This window comes from Hydractinia symbiolongicarpus, chromosome 1 (assembly GCF_029227915.1).
Source record: "Hydractinia symbiolongicarpus strain clone_291-10 chromosome 1, HSymV2.1, whole genome shotgun sequence".
Taxonomy (NCBI): Eukaryota; Metazoa; Cnidaria; class Hydrozoa; order Anthoathecata; family Hydractiniidae; genus Hydractinia; species Hydractinia symbiolongicarpus.
The window spans coordinates 31,593,266-31,615,995 of record NC_079875.1 but is presented as its reverse complement, the minus strand read 5'-3'; the positions used below and the strand labels follow the sequence as shown (position 1 = coordinate 31,615,995).

The window sequence follows — 22,730 nt, the reverse complement described above, 5'->3', positions numbered from 1 at the left end:
TGTAAAATCTGAAGATTTTTATGCCAATTCGAAAGTATTAAAAATTAAAGATGCGAACATTCATCACATCATAGTAAGTGATTCTATCCCAGCAAACAAAGGCAAGGATGAGCGCTTTGTCATTGCGTATCAAGATGACAACCCAGAATAATTGATGAAGGATTTGAGGCTGAGTATGTTCTTACAGCACTTATTACTTCAGTGACTCCGATGATGAAGAGGGTTTCACCGTATTGTAAGCGGCTTATCAAAATAAATATGAACATTAAGGAAATGAAAAACCAAGCCAAAGTCCTGGGTATTAAGGGGTACTCCACTATGTACAAAATCGACCTTCTCGAAGCCATTTGAAAAGTCAAGTATAAGGATGCTTCGACCCAAACAGACAGTCCTTATTGCGAACCTTGTTGTACTATCGCTTGGCAGAAAAATTTTGAGCAATACATGAGAGAGCTCTCCAAAAAACGGCGAACTATCATACACGATGGTGACTTGTTGATCGATGGCGACACAGGTGAAGTTGTTGGTATATCCTAATAGTATTTGATCTAGTGTGTTTGATTAACACAGTAGACCATGTATATACCAGATACCTCTTATGAATACGCGGGTGGTTAAAATTTTTTGAGTAGTTTAACCTTCGCCTCCTCACGCCCTTGTGCGACTAGCTGCTGTCGCTCCCGTTCATTGATCGAATCCACGATTTTGCGTGTTCGTTGTCTGGCATGCTCACTAGTAGTCTGATGCTCTCAGGCTTTTTACTTTGAGAGCCCAGTCTCTTCCCAGCATTCCGCAGACCCGCTTTTCCCAACCCTACAGCAATTGTAATTCCACCCATAGCCACGGCTAATGGTACACCGATTCCAGATAACATGGTACCAGTGCCAACGCCTGAGGTTATCACACTCACCGCCAATAACCCGTGATCCATATATCTAGCCCACGTGCCGTGCATTTTGAACTTTTTAGTGAGTTTGTTGCGCTCCCTAATTTCCGCCCGCAGGTATTGTTCCACTTCTTCCATTTTCCTAAGTCTGTGTATTTGTGAACTGTCCTCCGTACCCTCCAGGGGTGCAGAAGGTAAAGGAGGGTAAAGCTTTGCAATATCTGTCATTTTATTCTATAAGAAAATGCTTATTAATTCCAACAAACGAAACGTTCTTATGGTGATGATGCTCGTCCGTCAGCATAAACTCCAGTCTGTCTATTGAACCTTTCAAAGGGAAGTATACAGGGTTATCAAAAATCTTTGGTCGGAAGCATAGCTTGTATCTTGGATTTTTTACCATCAAGTAGGCAATCATCCTCGTCTAATTGAGGGCAAACAAGTCGTAACCTATGGTATACATTAGTCCTATAGAAAGAATCGTAGTCACCCTTCATATAGTATTTTTTAATGGGATCGTAGGGTAGACCTAAAAGCTGTCGAAAAATTACCACCGTGTACCCATCATTGACATATAGTCTGCAGAGTCCATTTTTCAAAGCAAACAGCTTAATCTTATCCTCTGCCTGACTGTTGACGATACTCGCTAAATCCTCGATCTTGTACAACCCATTCATTATTTCAAATCGAGTAACCGTCTGATCAGGCCCTACTTTACGGATGGTAAACTCCTTGTTACTGTAGAGATTCAGCCACGTGGGTCGAATACTGATGGATTTCAGAGCTATCCTCGTGTCCTGCCCTAGGTAATCCTCAAATATCGTAGGGTTCTCTATATCTGTAGTATACAGCTGCTTCATCTTTCTTTAAAGAAAAGATGAGTATTTAGTCGTATAACCCAAAGGCAAAGTACAAGTCCAACAGAGGTGAGTGGCCTCTTGGTGTAACTAACTTGGAGCATCAGCACCTCTACGTGTCTACGACTCAGCATATTTCCGTGGCCTTCCCACAGTTCACCAAATACCCCATCAAAGTTCCCACTACCCTGTTGAACGATCCTGTGGATGTAAGTTGGGAGGGGCAAGCCCTGCACTATTGGAATATCCATATGGTGCGGACCCCAACGATTTGTACAAGTTGAAAGCCCTGGTATCATCGTTGACAAATGGTGGCCGCAGGTTGATGAAGATTAGGCCAAGTTTATCATCCCCACTAGCCAGGGTCTGACATCGGAGGGGTTGATGAAGCTTAGTGAGAGTATTTGCGTTTACGTGATCTTGCTACTAGGATCCCAAGCAAGTGCCAAGGCCTCAATCCTAGCTTCTAATGCCGATAACTTCACGGCTAGGCAGATCCTCCTGCAGAAATTCAAGGCCATGGTTCAACGTCACAGAAACGTGGGCCAAGACATAACCGAGTTCCAAATGGTGCTCTAGTATGCACTGACTCCAGTAAATTTTGCCGTGATGGCCAGCGTTTACATGCTTCCCTCCAACATGGACCGCCGCATTGGAAAGATTGTGGGGTATAACAACAACGTTTTAATCGCGCCCTTTAACATAGGTGTAGGTGTAGAGCTAAATCTGAACACCATGGACCATGCTGTTAAACAAGAGGCATCATTCACTACACCTCCGAGGCAGACTATCGAATCGTTGAAACATCAATCGCCAAAGCAAGAAATAGGGATCGACCTCCTTGGCAAAGCTCAAAAACATGATGATACCAAAGCTACCATTATCACGGTGGGGATAGGATTGATTACCACATATATTTAGTGGAAGTAAGTCTAATCTGTTGATCAACAAATTAGACGTGAATTTACGACCTTTTCCCCCTCTTAGACTCGACGTAAGCCACCACGATACCCACAGCAGCAGCCATGGCCATGTACAAGTGCTTTGCTGCGAACTCGACGGCTCTCGCTGCAACCCTGAAAAAGGCCGACACCACGCTACCAATAATGTCCGGCAGTGCCGCACCCGCTTTGCCTGCTAGGTATTTGAGAAAGCGCCCGAGCTTTTCAAGCTGTTTTTAAACGAACGCCTTGCTACCAGTAATTCCTTCAGCACTACCTCCTCTAGCCGCACCTCCACCTCCCGTAACGGCGAGCACGATGGTTGAAATCAGGAGACCAACAGCGGAGACGATATTGGCTATAAAAAATACCCTGCTCTTTGAACAGGATCCTAAGTTTTTCAGCCAAAGTTCTATCATCTCCTGCATCCCCTTTTAGTAGCCCCTGCCTTGCCGTGAGAGTCGTGGTGTCAGTGAGGCCGGATCGTGAACGTGTTGAGGGCATAGTACTTGATCCGGAAAAATCCTTGGCTCAAAGGATCTCGCTACTGAAATTCTCGGGCTTATATTGAATGTCTTCCTCTGGCGTAAAGTCTTCATATATTGGATAAATTGGCAAGAAACAGGGTGTTAAAGTCTCCCATGTCCCCAGCACGATCATTCAGAACAAGGACTTGTACGTGGACATACCAAACATGGGTCAGAATGATATAGTTTTTCCCGGATCTCTCAAACAGGTACCAATACCAAACGCATCATCGTTAGCAACATTGGTAAGGCCCTGGTTCAAAACCTTCGCATCAGCTTGAACGGTCAGGAAATCCAGAACATCTCGGACTACAACACCCTAGCAGTGTATCGGGATCTGTGGCTGCCCAAATTTGAGCGTGATAACAACCTAATTCTAGAAGGTATCAATCCCAATGATGGAACGATAAGAGCCCTCCAAGTAAAAGCTAGCGACCATGTAGGGAACAACGAGGAAAAGGCGATCGTGGCGGCATATGGAAATACTTTTTGCATCCCCCTGGGCAAGATGTTCGAACTTACGAGGGATCTACCATTCTATCCAGCTGGATTATACGACAGGCTGCAGTTCTTAATATATTTTTCACCCCACTACCAAGTCATCAAAGATGCTGGTACGGCTGCAGTTGGAAGCACGACAGCTAAGCCCCGCTGATAGTGCTTATAAAATTACCAACATTTGCTTACAGTTTGATAAAGTGACAAACGAGGGCCTCGCAAGCGCTATGATGTCCAGATACTCGATATTAGCCTTGCCCTACGAAAGGATCCTTCGCAGCAAAGTGGTGACAATGAAAAAGCCGACACCTCATACAAACTCCAGATCGACACTCCTGCCAAGTCTCTAAAAGGCGTCCTACTGTTGTTCGTAGACTCGGGGAAAGTGAAGGCCTATAGCGGACTCAACGAGGTCTTCTACAACCCCAAGATCGAAAAGATCTGGATCACTGTCGAGGGTGAGTCGAATGAATTGTATAGCCACGCCATGTTGCCGAAGGACCATCTGGAGCAAGTCTTTGAACTTTTCGGATCCCACGAAAGCGAATTGACCATCGGTCATTTCTTCACGGAGAGATACGCCCTATTCATTGATATCAGAGCGACACCCGATCACAGTCTCCATGGCAGTGGTAGACCTCTGCAAAGGCTTAGCAATGGGATTACCCGACATAAGACCAAGTAAGCTGACGGAACTGGTGATATACGTTGCTATGTGTACATGCTTCAAGATGCACAGTTAAACATGTTGGATGGTAGATTTCACAGTGTGGAATACTAAATAAACATGGGAACTATTGGTGTACTCGTGGCAGGTGCAACGATTAACGCGCTCGCATTCAGCGGTTCAAATTCCCTTTCTCCAAGCTCTCAGAACATGGTGAAGCAGAGCGTAAAAGACACGATAAAGCGATCGAACAATTACAAGCCGCCCAAAGGCAATGGGTACGTGACAGACAAGCAAAAATCAATTGGTATAACCAGCAGCGAGATCTTAAGCGCCAAGCCGGCAAAAACTTGAAAGAGTTAGACAAAGACATGCGCGAATATTTTATCGCAACGATCGAGAAAGCTCCCCAACTCTCGGACTATTATATACCCTCGAAGCAACAAAAAGACGGCAAGCTGACGTTCATTATCGGTTCTTTGGCACTTTTAGGTTTTGCAGCGTACAGATATATGTAAGGAACGTTTTTGACATGTATAATAAATATGTCAAAAGTAAAGCATGTTGTTTCGCCTGAAGAAGCCGGAAAGCTAAGTCAAATCTATTATCAACCCGAACATCTCTGGACTGGACGGAAAGCCATTAAACTACTCTCCGAGCAGAGTGGTTTCTCTAAGAAGAGAGTTACCCACTGGCTGACTCGACAACTCTTATGGCTCAGACATATTAAAGGCCCCAAGCGTATCAATTACGTTCATTTGATAATTACAAAGCCGAATGAAATGCACCAATTCGATTTACTTTACATGCCCCATGACAAACTCAATGGCAGCATCTACAAATACATTTTGACGGGCATCGACGTGGCTTCGAGGTATAAGGTGGCAAGACCATTGAGAACCAAGAAAGCAAGCGAGGTCGCTGACATGCGCAAGGATATTTACAAGCCAGGACCTCTGCGTTATCCGAAGACCTTTCAGTGCGAGTCGGACGTGACAAAGCTGTTAGAGGCTAAGGGTGTCGAGATAAAGAGAGGAACTACCAAATACCACCATACTTTCACGGCGTTCGTCGAGAGCTACAACAAGGTGCTCGCCGAGAGGCTGTTTAAGCCTCAAGATGCGCAAGAGCTTGCCTCTGACGAAACTAGTACCACATGGATTAAACACCTGTATACTATCGTGAAAAGTCTGAACAATAGCATGACGCTCATGATTGGTATGAAACCTTCTAAAGCGATCAAGATGGATGAGGTCCCGCTTACGAAAGGCGAGCAGCAACAGGACGAAAAGCCTCTACCTGATGACGTCTTGTACTTGTACCTTCTGCAGCCCGGAGAAGAGTACGGAGATGCTAAAAGACGCGCAGCAGACGACCGGTAGAGCAAGAGAACGTACAGACTCGACCGTATTGTGACAGGTACCCGTCTCCTCTACTATCTTGATGGAGGGCCTAATAGAAGCTTTGTGGCGAATGAATTGATGCTAATACCAGAGGATGCCGAGGTACCTCCGGAGCATGTAAAAGAGTGGTAAATTCACGAGTCCGAGGACCATTTCATCAAGTCCCCCGCAGCGGGGGACTTGCTAAGTTTAATAGGTGTATGTGTCACATACACCTATTAATTTTGACGTCGTGGTTTCGTCAGTAAAACCGTGTCTTGATGAAGGGGGTCAATAAGGACCTCCTTATGCAAAGCATTTATAACGTCCTTATATCATATCTGGCTGTGGGTACTTGGAGATCATTAATAGCGTCACCAAGCCGCATTTTGTACTTACCGATATCATGAGGATTTTAGTTTTGCCAAGAGACTCGTTGCTAGCGAACCTATTTCATGACGTGAAATGGTTTATTTCTTCAGCATGTAATGAAGTGTTAGAGCAGTGACCGCAAAACCAAATAAAATGTTATCAATTCTATTATTTTTCTCCTTTTTCCTTAATTCATGGATTTCTTAATCCAGAGCCTCTAAGCTTCGCTCAAGATGAGGAATCCGGTCCATTTCTTCGTGACAAGCCTTTAGTTGGTTTTCCAATCTTTTGGTGTAAGACATTTATTATATATACATCACTTCAAAGGCACGCATGCTTGGACTTTTTGAGTTTAGCCTTGATCGACTTCCAATCCAAGATGATGTTGGTTTCCTCATCCAACAGCTTCATATCGCTGCGCTCGTGGGGGTACCATATGAACAGCTGCTTCTTCTGCCTTCGCAGATTCTTTGGGATGGCATTGTACGATTGCGTTAACAAACATAAACTGTGCTTTCGATGTCTCCCACTGATGGCCAGCTCAAGCAGAAGTTGACGCTTCTTGTCGAGGCTCTCGTCGGCGATCATATCGTCAACAATGAACAACGTCTCCTCGCCCGCTAGGCGCCCCGACAATTTACTCATCCACTCGCACAACTTGTCTCGTGGCTCTATCAGGAACATGCATTCATCCTTCCAAAGCGATTCTTTATCGAGATAAGTCTTATTTCAGCGGATCGTTGGACAGAGTATCACTATATTGTGAAAGTGACCCTTATACTCACTCTCCAGGAGGTTCAATACACACTGAGTTTTACCACAGCTTGTAGGTCCGGTAAATATTGCCGTACGAGGGTCTTTTGCGATATCGAGAGCCATTTATCCATGTATACCTCGAGGTACACATAAAACTCGTAAACTTACTTAGGTTTTGGAACAAGACTCGCCGGCAGCCAACCCTTGGAAAAAGCCATTTTCCGCGAGCCTCGACCCGCTGTAAAGTAGACTACTATCTTTATAATATCATTCATATCCATCTTGGTGCTTGGCTCGGAATACCCAGGAACTTTTTTCCAGACATTGCATGGGCGAATGTAAAGCCTAGATCCACGACTGTTTTATATATAATAACGATAATTTCCTTCCGCTGAGGGGTAACGTTTGAATTCATTTATTATATATACTATCAAATGTAAAAAGAAGTCGAAATCGGGCTTGGTTTGAGGCTTTAAAGGTTGACGCTGCTCTGGTGCACGTGTTTCGGCGGACTGTTGATCCATTGCGGGCTTTTTGCGGAAAATATAATATGCCCCTCCCACACAGGCGCATATAGCAACAAGACCCCCAGCTCCATAGATATATCCACTGTCCATGGACTTGGAGGGACCTGTGGCAGGTTCCTGACCCTCTTGCAAAGTACTTTTGCCCACGTTCTTCTTTAGGTTGGCCTTGTTATTGCGGTTCCTTTCGGCAAGTCTCCTGCCAGCAGCAACACGACCCTCGTTTTTCTTGGTAATTATCTGGCTAGTAGACTCTTTACTCATTTCCTATAAGTCATGAGACTTATAAAATCACTTCTTTTTACATTAAGAACAAGGCATAGACCCTGGTCTTCTAGGATCTCCATAGTCTCTTTTATCCCCGTGAGTATGGCTTCAGGAGTGTTTAAATCTCTCTCAAAGTATCGCAGGAACTCTCTAAACGTCATGGGTTCTTTCTGGGGCGGCGCTCTTCCAAGCTTTCTCTCCCTCATCAGTGCCGCTAGTCTGTGCATCTGGGCAACCCTTCCCGGATGCTTTTTGTGGATTTCAAAAATTTTTTCGACGGTCTCGGTTTGTTGTTAATTGATAATAATACTACACGCGCTGCTCAACTTTTTGTTGCTCTTCATCAACCTTTTCTTCAACTACTTTGGACGTTGAGAGCTGGGTGTGATTAATCGTGTGCGCAGCAATAAGCACGGGTGTCAAAAGCTTTCCGAAAGCGGAAAATACCAGTATCCCCAAGTCAGCCATGCTATCCTTGACAATGGAGTCCTCCTCGATATCTTGCCTCAAGCCTTCGGGACTATCGTGGGTCAATACGTTCCCTATAGCCTTCGTGTACATGTTTATCGCATGAGCTGACAGTGCCTTAGCAGTCTTTGTACCTTTTTCCTGGATCTTACGTTGGATGAACTCAGAGTATACCTTATCGATAACCTCGTCTGATGCTTTGTCAATATAAGCTTCCGTACACTTTTTTGGCAAGAGGTTACCTTTACGTGCAACTTTCAAAGTCTTTGAAAGATCCAATATAGTTTGACCGATATACACCGACTTATTCATTTTGATTCCCGTCCTACCCATTTCAACACCCATAAGGTTTTCACTGAAGTAGGTTCCACCCCTAAAATTTGGTTGCATGACGAGCTTCATATACGAAGCTTCATTTGTGACTAGCTTGATGTTGCAATGATTGCGAATATTCTCCATAGTTTTGCCAAACACCGAGAGATTCATAAGCTTGTAACAGTCCTTCTGGAACTCGTTTTTGGCAGCCGTTCCCACCCTCATGTTATGATCTATATAGTCCCTCAGCCAGGGCTTTTGATTAAACTGTATGACTCTATGTACTTTTTTAAGCTCGAGCCCGTGTTTTAAAGCTTGATGAAGAGCCCCGATATGTACCACGTATTTAATCTTATGTTACAGATTGGGTATCAATTTTTCAACCCTATGAGTCAACTTGCGCTCCCGCAGGAAAGGCAGTTCGTTGTGCTTGTCAAGCAGGCTCTTTGGATAATCGATATCAACCTCCAAGATGTGGCCGTGCTTGTTGTCAGCGACCAATTTCTAAATCCTCTTCTCTGTAAAGGTTTCAACGTTCGATAGCCATTTGAATCCATGCGTGGGTAGGTCTTGACACATGGCAAAGCCATATAGATTGTTGGCGTCAAGGTACTGCAAGTATGACGACTCAGCCTCCTGGTCATATTGGTCCCCCATATACCTGTTATTAGCTTTGACATATAGGTGTACAGCTTGGGTTGTACCGCCTCGAATACCTTTTTCAAACATCAGGAGCATATCAGGGTTTGTTAGCAACTCCACCTTGATTTCTGTGTACTTCAACGCTGCTTTCCATGCTAAACCGCGTGCGCTGTAGAAGTGGGCGGGGTCAAGCTTGTAGTTCTCCTGACACACTCCTCTAAAGCTCTGGAAGATGTCAGTCAATAGCAGGACGTCTGCAACGAGGTATATATCATGGCAGTCACCCATGTTGACCTCAGCACCCTTTGGATTGATGATCTTCAATACTTCTTTTGCATGCTCGAAGTCTTCCTCGCTTATACCCTTCATATTCAAATTACTATAGAAGGCCTCTCTGGGAGGTAGCTTAGTTTCTTTAAATTATTGCCAGGAATTCACGAATTCGTAGGGATAGACACCTTTTCTGCGTATGAGTTTAAAAGTGTCATCCTCAGCGAAATACCAACGGAGATTTTTACACTGTTCATCATCGAGGTGGCTTGCCAATTTCTCTAACGAGAATGTCATAAAGCGACAGCTGTCGATGAACCTGATTTCGATCTTCTTATACGTATCACCATCACCGTACCCCATGCTTGCAATTGGTACCTTGCATTTTAAGTTGAAGGAGAAATACATTTCCGTGTTTTCAGCGATACAACCGATATCCTGAGTATCATACTTCTCCCCCAATTCTCTAATGAACAAGTGGGCGTCGTACCCTGAAAGATTGTGGAAAATCACGGGTACGTGGCTGGGTATTTTATAGTTGAAATTGCAGGTATTGTGCGCGGCACCCCCATATAGACCGGTGTAGTGACAGTGATCCCGAACTCTGCGAATCTTCGGGTCGTCGAAGGGTTTCATGCAGATGTGACATATCTTTGCCGCTTCGTACTCTCTTTGTAGCACCTCAGTTAAGGGCAGCATGTCATGCTGTGGGGAGGTAGTATAGAGCCGCTTTACTTTATCCTCTAGGTGTTGGACGAACATTTTCACGCAGTTTTTGCCACGATATCTATACAAGGGATCGAGTACATCCCCATATGCGAAGGTACTATACGTGCACCACCCACACGCTACGTGCTTATTCAACTTTTTCATCTTGGTCTCCTTCGCCTTCTCTTTCATTGGGATCAAAAGGCTCTTGAAATCTGCATATATGGCGAAGGGTACCTTAAATTGCTGTTGAACATCCTTGTAGTAGAGCCACTTTTCCTTTTCGGTTGGCATCGTGATCTTGACCGCTTCGTTATCTTTGCAGTAGGTATAATGTTTGTCTCGCAATTCGATTGTTGGAAAGGCTTGTAAGCAGTTCATACAGAAGTGCATCTTTGGATGATTCTTTGATATATCACTACCCAATAGCCGTGAGAGATTTTTGATGGTTATATAGTTGGTCTTCTTGTCATTCGTGAGGAGTAGCAGATTAACCTGTTTCTCGCGTTCGTTGTGTGTCGAACGACGTAGGATATTGCACGTCTTCCCCGTCACGAATAAGACATTCACTGCGATGTCTGGGTTGTTCTTCTCGAATTTAGAGATGTCCTTGATGATTGTTGGAAACTCAATGCCTTGCCAGCTATATACCTCCGCATAGGATCCCAGCTTACTTATGCATTCTGGATTGTATTTTATTTCCTCATGATGTAGCGCTGCTATGATACTCCACTTGAAACACTCTTCATCATTGTTCTATGGATTAATGGTAGCCTTCGTCAACTTGAGCTTGTGGAGGTCTACATCGGGATGCATGATTCGACCGATGCTAAAGCCGCTTTTAGGAAGTGCTGCGTTTTGACTTGGGTAAACATCGTATCCAACACCTCCTCCACATCGCTACCCTGGAAGATTGGTGTCATGTTGCTGTGAAAGACTTTATCCACCTCGATAAACTCGCTGGTACCCTCCACTGGTTTCTTCCATAGGATCCAGAGGGAGAATTGCGTCTTTGCAGACCCTATGTCTTTAACCTGGTTGAGAAGCAAGGTTTTCACGTGCGATTGCACCATCCCTAAGTACCCATCGACATCTGTACCATCTATGCCATCAGAGTCTTCTTAGCTCCATCATAAAGGGCAAGGATACGATTTTTTGCAGATGCATATATATTCCGAACAGGCTTTCTAATACCCTCTGGTACATAATTCACAAGCCAATCAGACCATTCTCGCAACTTACTCTTGACTACTGGGCGAGTCTTTGACATCTCTTTACGCTCAAAAACATTCATGGCATCTGGTTTGAGGAGTCGTGGTTCAATTTTGCTCTTAATTGAACTAATCTTTGCCATCTCTTGACGCTCAAAGACATTCATTACTTCGGGTGTGGATGCTTGTGGCCTTGATTCTGGAGCAGGAGCAGTTTGTCGTGGTGCCTCCAGTAGTGCATAAGATCGGCTTTGCGTAGCTTTTAATATCCACTGAATCCTCGGGCTTTTGCCTGATCGCGTAATGGTTTCATTTCTTTATTATATATTTTAGACTTCAACCAGCATTTTTCTGGTGCGGTCATCGACTAGAGGAAAGTCCCTATATTATGCAATGAAGCGTGACGTCATTTCTAGAGCAGTTTTAGTCATTTGCTGTATGATATGCGTGCGCGACTGCACCAGAATGAACATTTTCCTATCTCTCGAAGAAGCAGGTATTTTAAACAGTGATTTCATTATTCGTACAAATAACTTTGATATGAACTATTTTTTTAAATACTACAAATATTCATATTCATATCATCATTCATCCATATATTTCCCTGTTTTTCTGAAAAATAAACAAAAAAACAACAACAAACAAAACTAAGTTTTATATTTTTTAGAATACAATGATGCGTATTGGGATTTGCAAGGAAGGTTTGCTTTTATTATCTACAACCCTGGACACCTTTATAGATATAGCATGTCAACCCGCCTTATTTATTTCGATTTTTCAGACTTTTAAATATTGTCACGTTATTGCTAAATAATGCGGATATCGAAGAATCTGGGACCGGACCATTTTTAACGCTGTTCACTAGACTGGTTTTTCAAGAACAAATGATAATTTATTTTTATAAAGAAAGCGATGAGCGTATAAAGGATAAACATTCAATTTTACATATGTGGTCGGCTTCTAATGTTTCTGAAGTGCGAAAACAAAAGTCCTGGGCGAATTTTGGAGCCACGATTTTTGCGTGTCCTTACTTACCTTACGCAAAATTATGTTTTGTTATTGAATTTTGTAAGTAATTCAGGGGTCCAAAATAATAACCAAACAGCGAAGCGAAATAAATCTGGAATCAGCAAGTACCTACTTCCCTCGGGGTTGCAGAAATGAAATTTTTGCTGTGTACGGAGTTACAGGGGAGTTTGTGCAAAAACGAGAGGGTTGGATCTATATGTAATATTAAATGTAAAGCACTACTTCGCATGTTCGTAAGGTTGTTCATTCATAATTCAACAGAATTAGTTGTCCACGTCGTGTATAGATTATAAACACGTGTTTTAATGTCCGTTGAGTGTTTTTATATTTTAGGTAATTCCCGCCAAAACAATTACGTATTTTATAACGAAGATGGTACCTGCTATTACAAAAATAAAATAATTATATTTCCTAACCTGTTACCCAATGGTTATCACCATTGAAGTACTTTAATCAACGCTTGTTGAACTACAAGCAGGATTTTGCCGTGTTAACATCAAAGCAATTATCGCCAGCTTGACAGATATTGACACTGTGTCACATAATGATGGTATGTTGAAGTTCCGGAAAGGTATTGCCTATGATAATACTGGATCAATACCCATTACGTTTTACGAAGACTTGTCAAATAAAGTGGAAGAGAATTTGTGTTACAAGATAACTCATGTAGTTGTCCACAAATTCAAATCGACACGGTTACTGAAGACCACTTACCGGACAGATATATTATCATTATTCTTATATAGTTTTTTTTAACCGTTCATACACTAGGTTTTGTAAATACTTATTTACACATTTTTTTTGTAGATCACTAGCACTTCTTCAGACAAATTTTTTTGTTTTCGATTTGGAATATGCAATGTTATTGTAGTGCAACCAACTGTTCCTAGTTTTTGATTTATATATATAAGTAGGCGGGCTAACTATTTTGATTATTTCTCATCGCATTAATTATAAATTAGCAAAAAAAATAATTTCAACTCCAGCTAGCCTTACCACTCGAAAGGCCTGTACAAAGGTGGCAAATCGTGCTACTTGGTGGCTCTGTTAAAATTTCGAGCAAGGCTCAACCACACTTTAGGTTACCCCACCCAAAATTCAAGCTAAAAATAATTTGTGCCACTGTAATAAGTTAGTTAAAGTCGAAATATAATTTTCTTTGGTTCTGGTAACCAAAAGTATGCTCAGCGAAGGAGAACTATATAAGCTTTAACATGAAGTTTATTTATTTATTTAAAAAAGTACACGTGCAGTTCATTTCAGCAATGGACAACGCTTCATCCGAAATACAGGCAACTTTCGCTGCTGTGGGAGGTCAGAACGCTACAGAAACCAAATAATGCGCTAGACTTACTTAAAGCCGCTTTAGAAAATTTACTACATCTTTTAATAGTTGTTCTTTTGTCAGTTCATAGTTTCACAGGTTTTGTGAGAATTAGCGAACGTTTGTTCAACACAGAACACGTAGATATATTTCTACCCAAATCAAAAACAGATCAATAATGAGAGGGGAATAAAAATATGATTGCAAAAATGGACACTTCTTATTGTCCAGTTCTTTGGTTGAGGAGGTGCTTAAACAAAACCGGACAAAACAAAGAATTATAGATTGCTGTAACTCTTTGTGTCGCATTAAAAATTACCCAGGTTGCTATTCGGCATACTTTCATTAATTAAAACACCTACGAAACGTGGTTAAGTATGATTTCCTACTAACACCGATTTGCGATCCGAGGATCAAGTTTGTAATTATTCATTGGACCAAACGTTCATAAGCTCACACAGCGGCGTTTGCAGCCATCGGCGCAACCAGAGAAGTGAAAAAACATTTTTCACTGATTTGTACTTATATTTACGATCCATGAATCCTTTTTTTAAACACAAGATGTTAAATAAATATAACAAAGAAACTTTAAACTTTCAGGTAAAAGAAAGCGGGATCTTTTTTTAGAATTTGTTTTGCTAAATACTTCGACGTATTATTCCAGGAACTGATTATCGGATAAAAACCGGAAAAAAATTGATAGTCACATGTTAAAATCTTTCATAATGATTTTGGTAGATTAAAGTCCCTCTGTGAATTTCAAGTTCAATTTCGTAATTCTAATGGCAGATATTATTGTAAACGTTTAACACCCTAGCCAGAGTGAAATGCGAGCAGAGATTCATTTCCAAATGAACCTAATAACGAGTTGAAATGACTGTTGACAGTACCCATCTCTTCCTCATTTAAATGATGTATTTACAGAAATCTTTTTTTAAATCTGAAAGAAGGTCATTATATGCAAAATACAATACCAAAAAGAAGACTTTTAAAGTTGTACTTATTGAAACAACCTCCATTTCAGTGTTTGAAAAAAGAAAATAAATTCAGTGCTTTAAAGTAAATATAATTTAAATGCTGGATACAAAGTTTGGGGCAAAATAAAACAAAACATTTCAATCAAGCCATGATTTCTTGTTGTGAACAAAACAAGCAGTAAAAGTAGTATCTTTATACATTATATCATTGTTAGAGGTGGGGCAAATTTTGAGTAAACCAACCTAAAATAACTGCACGTTTACTGTGCGGAATCATCGCTAGATATTTTAAACAAACGCCCCCTCTAAGAAACGCTCCTTCTATATTCGGAAAATTTAATAAACGGAGATCTTTTTAACACATTTACCTCATATTGTAGAATCAGCTATATTTTCATAAAATTACATCGTAGCCAGGAGGTATCTGAGTTGCAATTTTTTCATAACAATACAGTATGCCAAATTTATGAAAAATCATTAACAGGACATGATAAGACGTAAAGAACAAGCCTAAAAATATATCGACGAAAGAAATGATTTTCATTTAAACTGCAGAAACTTTCAGTATTAAAATTCATACAAAATAAGTTGCTGACATAACGCTGATCTTCTAACCGACGTGTGCACGTCTTTCAAAAAAATGTTAAAATTTGTGAAGGAAACTGATGGCCTTTTACATTCATAAAGTATATAATTTTTAAGAGCGTAATACTATTTTCTCACGGTATTTATACCGGTTGATAAGGATTTCTCGAGCCATTTTTATAGTGCCTTTATCGAATCGTTTTTCAGTGTCGTTGTAAAAATATTCTTGCTTCAGTATCATTCTGATATTCTCATCTACAGGGTCAGTATCGAAATAGGTAATGCAAGATTGCTCTTCCTTTTGAATCAATTTGACTCTGTTGAAGTTGTTAGAGTTTCGCTCCATGCGACCTGGTCCGGATTTGTACTATCAGACATCAACTAAAGCTTACATTTGAAAATGTTCTTACAATTTCCACAACGTATATTTATAATTTTACTCTTTCGTACTATCACGTGAAGCTGTGAGAGTAGAAGCCAGACTTGGCTGGGTGTTGAATAGTCTTGTCGATGACATGGGTGAATAATACACATGTTGTATATACGCCCGCTGAACACCGTTTGGACGAATGGGTAAGAAGGTTTTGATGAATAATAGAATGGGTTTATAATAATTCCCATAGATAAACACAAAAAAAAACGACCATCGCTTTGAGGTGCGCTTACCGTTTAGGCGGATCATCTGCTTAATAATTTTAATTCATGTTTAGAGCGACTAACAAAGCTACTTGTTCGATAAAAAAAACAATCTTGATCACGTCACAAGTTTTTCTCGACCTTCAGTAAAGTAATTTAGACCAAACGTGATTGACTACCTATATAAAGGACCTCAGTAAACACCCGAGGACAATGTTTGAATGTATTCACGGATGAACACATTGTTAAGCAAAACAGGTTCGCACGAAATGTTCTTAGTGTCAAGAGCTCGCCTGTTGTTAAGCAGAACTGTAAAAAAACAGTGCCACCCCCAAAAATTATTCAAGTCGTGCTCGATCATTTATCAAGAAAAAAGATGTTGTTATTTCAAATGAGACATTCAAGTAAGACAAACGAGGACTGTTTACTATTCTGTAAGTCTTATTTACCGCTAAATAAAGACTTGCGCCGATGAGAGAATCATCTATACCAACGTTGAAGCTGTTGGGAAATTTTTTTTAAGTTGATTAATCGGTTCGGTAAAATAATTGCTTGGTAACGTGAAATTGATCGGTGAGTTTCTATGGACCGACTCTATGTCATTGCTTGCATAAATAAAATCAAAGGATTTTATAACTTTTGTGGAATGAACCGTGTTCGATTAATTTGAAAACTTAGAAGAGTTCCGTCAGCACTAAAATAAATCCAGAAGGCATAATGTCTACGTGGAATTGATCAATTTGTCGTAAAAGGTTTGCCGAGTCTAGCACAATACACAAATCGAAGCAAACAAATTACCACAGTTACAAATGAATCTGTCGTTACGCATGCTAACTATAATGAAAAACAGATCTCGTTATCGGTGTAAGTAAACACACCATTTCATGCTTAGTTTGAGTGACAACTTGAGTTTATCGGTGTAAGTAAACACAACATTTCACGCTTAGTTTGAGCGACAGCTTGAGTGTATCGGTGCAAGTAAACACAACATTTCACGCTTAGTTTGAGTGACAACTTGAGGTTATCGGTGTAAGTAAACACACCATTTCATGCTTAGTTTAAGTGACAACTTGAGTTTATCAGTGTAAGTGAACACAACATTTCACGCTTAGTTTGAGTGACAACTTGAGTTTATTGATTTTGCGCTAATATAAAATTCAAAAATGAACGAAAACGGGGAATCAATCTAGCGGTCGTTTTATCGCCATCACAGTTACGAGCTGCGGAGAGGTGTTAAATAAAATTTAACCAACCGTTAGACAATATCGCATCGAAGAACTATTTATAACTGGCATATCAGTTTAAGATGCATCACTCTCGATCGAAACGCTAACGATAACTTTACTGCCACAAAACCGCATTATCGCATTACCTTACCAAGTGGTAGATGGAGACTAATAAAATGATAGGATTTCTAAAGTGACGCGAGAATCACATCAGGAGGGCTTTAAACGGGTAAACAACGTCGATGAAAATATAGCTAAACTGTCAGTAAATATGCTAAAATTGCTTTTTGTGTCCCCACTATCCCACCAACATGCTTCATCACGTCTCAGAGCACGAGCACCTCTTTTCTCAATCTTTTCTGTTGTTGTTCTGGTGTTTATTTGAGAAATCACCTGCGAGGCTACTTGTTGAATAGCCTGTAATTAATCAATGCCTTCTGAACAGTTCTACTCTTCTGCATGCTGCGCCCACCTCTCTCCCGATGATTTACAATTTCAAGTAAATAACTAAGTCAGTAAAATAACAATATATTAATATAGCGCCCGGTAGTGTGATTTACGCCTTGTGCGAATCAGAGGGCGTAAATAACAGAACTAGAGGAAAAAGGCCGCCTATTTTAATCTTTGATGTTATTCAAAATCTTAATAAATATATGTAAAAAAAAGAATTAGTTAGACTTTTCTTATGTGGCTCTTACTAGCCAGCATGCAGAAATTCTTACGCGCAATTAACCTTTTTTAACAGAATATAATATATATGCTTGATGACTTATTGTAACACCTCCTCTCCGAAGCATTAAAGGGAAACTAAGGTCAAAATTTTTTTTTTCATAAAAACGTTTATTATACTATTTAAAAAAGATACCTTAAATTTTTTTTCAAAAAAAATGTATTTTTATGAGGATTTTAGAGTAAAAAGGTTATTATTTACATCTCCGTTAGAGTACATAAAAAAACTCTGGCAAAAAGCAATGACGTATGATCCGCGAGTGAGTAAGTGAAACCATACTATAAGGTTCGCCTGATTTGATGTATGAAGACATAAAAGATGAATTTTACTTCTTAACTATAATTGTACATTTTGTCTTTACTACTCAAAATGCCAAGTTGCCTGGCATATGGATGTTCGCAAACCACTGGGAGAGTAACTGCTAAAAAAAGTTTTTTCATGATCCCAAAGCCAGTGAATACAACTGAGAAACTTCGCGCAGCACAATGGTTGCATAATATTGGTACTGGATTGAATGTAGAAACATTTCCATTTGGGAAAAATAAAGTTGTATGGGAAGACCACTTCCATCCTGACTGCATAAAAGATGATTTAAAAGGACGTCTAACGGGGATACCATCGAAACGGAAAGAGCTACTTTGTGGAGCAGTTCCAACTATTTTTAAACACAAAACTTACGAATTTATTAACATGGATGGCACTACCGTATTAAAACGTGATTCATCTTTAAAAAGAAAAATGCAGGAAGAATGCCTACATGTGAGTTACAAAAATCATGTTTTTTAATTTCAACCTTTTCTGGTACAACTCTTTTAGCGAACATATTTAATTAGATAGCCTGGTTTCTATATTGTAATTAAAATATAAATGTGTTTCGTAATTTTTTTTTAAGTAGTGAAAATAAGTGGAAATTTTATAAAAATTTCCATGAAAAATTCTTAATAAAATTTGGAAAAACGCACGAATATTATTACTAGTATTACTTTTTATTATCATATGTTATTTTTGTTATCAATGTTAATGAAAACCAGGTTAAGTTTTCATGCGCACCTGGCTGGACTTCGAAGAAAAATATAAGGGTTGATCTACACTTCATTTTTTTATTCTAGACCGTAAAGAAGTTACTTAGTGAAAACAAAGAAACCACACTTTCACAGACATTACATTTCATAGTAATGCACCCAAGCCGTATATTGTCTATATGCTGAAAAGCGTAGTTGTCTAAAAAGAATATAATATGTTTTGTTGTTGTGGAACCTAGGCCTTACAAAATGTTGTATATATATTTTTAAATATTATTTGACTCACATTCAGTATAGATGTGCATATTTTACATGGCTAGCCTCACAAATATCGAGGGATATACCCTGTCTATTATTTCCAGGAGGGGCCATGGCGTAGATGGAGAGTCCTAGAGTATTTAATGCTCATTTGAGCTACGCAGACCCAATTAGAGCCCGCGCTCTACTAGACAACTCCCGGCAACATCCAACGGCCCACACAGTGTGCCATCTTCCCAATTTCCCTCACATGGCTTGGGTTAACCCGAGGCTATGGTAACATTCACTCGCCCATGCTGAATCGCCGTCAAGAGGAATCGAACCCCGGTCTCCCGCACAGAGTACGAGAGCTATAACCACTAATCTACGGCGCCACAGTATACGAACTTTTATGTAGATAAAGAACGCATTTTTTTTTTCGCATATGAAGTAATATTTTATATTTGTTTTGAAAGGTAGAATAATAAGCTTACTTGTTTTGAAAAGATTTTATATCCTTGAAATTATTTTGATATCTGCGATGTCTAATGCTTGCTGTCTCTAATACGGTGCGATTTAAACAAAGAATTATAAAATCTTTATGCAAGGTAATACATGTATTCTCTTCCAGCTTTTCTCCCAGTAAAGTTGTAAACTCCAAACAACACTTGCATTCTTCAACAGTCATTAACTCGTGTATATCACATTTTTTACACTTACACCAATGTAAGTTTTCTAACCTGCTTGAGTCTAAATCCTCGTCTTCGTCGTCGTCTGAAATATCATTCGCAGTTTTTGATGAACAAATGTTTTTCAACTGACTTTCAGTATATTCAGGTTCGTTATCATAACACCCTTTGTAAATACTTTCATCTGTTTCATTCGCTATGTTCACTAGCACAACTACTTTTTTCGCTGCTATCCATGACTAAGTGATTTTGAGTCTCGCGGCTCATACGTCATAATTCTGTATGGTTCACGAGGAACCGTGAATGGAGTACACGGTTAATTTCAGAAAACCTTAGAACTTTAATGGCCTAAAACAGCCTAAATAATGAAAATTAAGAGTTAATTTTTTTTTCAATAGTTTATTTAGATGTTATACAACGTTCTTAATTTTTTTTTTAATAACATTTTTTTTTGACCTTAGTTTCCCTTTAACAAGTTATATATTAGGTTTGGTTCACACTACACGTTTTATTAAAAAAACTGTGCAGCATGTTCAGAAGATTTAAGCCTTTGCCAAAAGTGATGAGATGCTCTTTTAAACTTCAAAATTACAAAAAATAGAGAAAAGTGAAGGACAATTTAAAAATATTTTGAGTCTTGAAGCTAAGAACATTCTTTTAAATTAAGTTCTTATAAAAATAGATACGTGCATAACTACTCCACTGCAATCATATTCCTTAGTGAGAACCTAGCTTTAATTTATTAATTTTTTGCCATTGTGAATTCCATACCTTGTTTTGTGTTAGTTTGTGTGCTGTGGTTTGTGATTTTTCATCGGGGTTGGCTTTGGAATGATTTTGTTGTGTGGTTGATTGATATTATAAAAATTTTAAAGGTAATTTTTGGGTGAGTTTTACAAACTTTATCCAATCGCTTCAGCTTGAGTAATACTTTATATGCATCACATGCATAATTTTAAGCATTTTAATTTCATTTTCAGTTTGTAATAAACCTGAAATTAAAATGTATATCAACCTCGGACGCCTTGTCTTCTTTCGTGTTGCTATATATAAAAAAAACGGAAACGAAGTTTCTTATTTTGTTCACATTTTTCAGCCATTTTTGGCGTCATTGTTCTTATAAAGATGATTTTGTAAAAAACGTACTTTAAAAACTGAAATCTTTTATACATTCCCATCCGGCTACGGTCGTGTTAGAAAAGCATTTTAAGCTGTTTGCAGTGAAAATATCAATTTTTTTGGTACACGGTCCACACATCCAGCAAGCAATTTTAAGCAATTTACAAGTCTACAAGTAATCTCGTTCCCTGGGCTATTTTTTCACTTTTTAATGATGGTTCGTCCTCGGATTATTAAAAATCGTGAATCTGTTATAAATGCATTCGTTTTTCAACAAATGCAAACGGCATACACGTTAAAAAATTTTTTCTAGGAAACATATACACACAAAAGAAAGAGAGGATATAAAAAAAGAGAGTTTTAACATATCTTTACCGGTGAGCATATGTAAAACTCTTTACAGTTTTTGTTGAAAAATATCTCTACTGCAGCCATCGTTTTGTAGGTACTGGTTGGGTAATCTAAAATATAAAAGACATGATTTTATTGTAATATAGAAAAAATAAAAAGCAGGTTCGGAAGTTTGTTGGAAAAATTTGTTAGTTAGTTATATAAAAGAACATTCAAGAGAATCAGTTTTTTACCTAAGCAAGTAAAAGTAATATCGTACAAACATGAGTTAACTTCTTCCTTTTTCCTCTTTAAAACACAGACTGTTTTTCAATAAACGTAATTCGAGGAGCTATCACAAAACACGCATTCCTCGCCAGTTTTAATTGTTTATTTTTTTTCTTTGAAAGAAAAAATTGTGAACGTCGTAATCGATTCCCAATTTTGATTTGTACATTTCGCGCCGAAAAGTCACTTTAGACGTACGCAAAAAATATCTTCTCTGAAATACGCCAGTAGGTAAAATACTAAACTGGAGGTCATAAACACAACCGGACTGAAGGGCATAAGCGGACACCTGACTAACTTTTTAAAATAGTTCCTTGGTAAGAAATATTTTTGCTGGCTTAAATAGTAAATAGGCTTTGATTGCGCTCAGCTCGCTTCGCTTGCTGGCTAAGCTCCGCAATAAATAGATACTTTGGCATCCATAGAGTACTCCCCAAGAGAAATTCTTCAAGATATAGCCGAACAACGGCCTTTTTAAAAAAATGTGCAGCAAAATTGTAGTTGTAAAATTTAATTTTTGTTATTCCAACTCAAACCAATCTATTTTAGAAAAAAGAATCCATGATGGCACACGTTGGAGTGAACAACAAAGGTAGAGTATAACCAGTTTCTTATTATTTATCTGGTGCTACAACAATTCCAATAATTTTTACTAATTATAACTAATTTTGACTAATTACCCACACTCCCCGTTATTTCTACCAGCAGGCTTCATATTGGGAAAGTAAGTGAGTCTAGAAGCGATTGAAAGTTAGAGAAAAAAACGTTGTGAAGTCAAAAAATAATTATTTTTTCTTAATTTACGTTCTAATAATTTACTTTCACATTTCCTCGAAGTTTTCAGAGGGCAATCATCCAGGAAGGATGTGGGAATTGTCCTGTCACCGAAAGAAAGAAAAAAAGAAAGAAAGAAAAACTTGTCTATCAACTGATTATTAACAGTCATATGATACTTTCTAATTACTTCGAGAAATAATTTACATAAAATAAAATTTAAATAAAATTTCCAAGCTTTGCATTTCTTTTAGAGTGTGGTTCATTCGTTGATGTTGTTTATTGTTTCAGGCAACATCCACGTTTCATGTAGCAGCAGCTACAAGTACTACAACCTTGACGGGAGCTGTTATTTTAGAGATAAAATCTCTCACTGTGCACTTTTTATAGGTAAAAACAGGGACTATTTCTTTTACGAACAGCCAGATGGGTCGAGAGAATATTGTGATACTTTGGAAGAATTTCAAATGCTA

The 22,730-nt window shown here is 39.3% G+C and overlaps 2 protein-coding genes across 3 annotated transcripts; one reads left to right on the top strand and one right to left on the bottom strand.

Moving 5' to 3' along the window:
* Positions 1 to 9,522: 9,522 nt before the first annotated feature.
* On the bottom strand, positions 9,523 to 11,153 carry LOC130630197 (uncharacterized). Its single transcript, XM_057443599.1, has 2 exons — positions 10,968 to 11,153; positions 9,523 to 10,836 (listed from the first exon to the last, which is right to left on the bottom strand). The coding sequence occupies exons 1-2, from the start codon at positions 11,151 to 11,153 to the stop codon at positions 9,523 to 9,525; spliced, it is 1,500 nt and encodes a 499-aa protein (XP_057299582.1).
* A 6,732-nt stretch (positions 11,154 to 17,885) lies between these two features.
* Positions 17,886 to 21,242, top strand: LOC130649569 (uncharacterized). Of its 2 annotated transcripts, XR_008983066.1 has the most exons (3): positions 17,886 to 18,557; positions 18,908 to 20,632; positions 21,179 to 21,242. XR_008983066.1 is itself a non-coding variant. In XM_057455874.1 (2 exons), the coding sequence occupies exons 1-2, from the start codon at positions 18,168 to 18,170 to the stop codon at positions 19,004 to 19,006; spliced, it is 489 nt and encodes a 162-aa protein (XP_057311857.1). In that variant the 5' UTR covers positions 17,886 to 18,167; the 3' UTR covers positions 19,007 to 21,242. The 2 variants fall into 2 exon arrangements, 1 of the variants encoding a protein (XP_057311857.1); XM_057455874.1 differs by having other exon boundaries at positions 18,908 to 21,242.
* Positions 21,243 to 22,730: the final 1,488 nt, after the last annotated feature.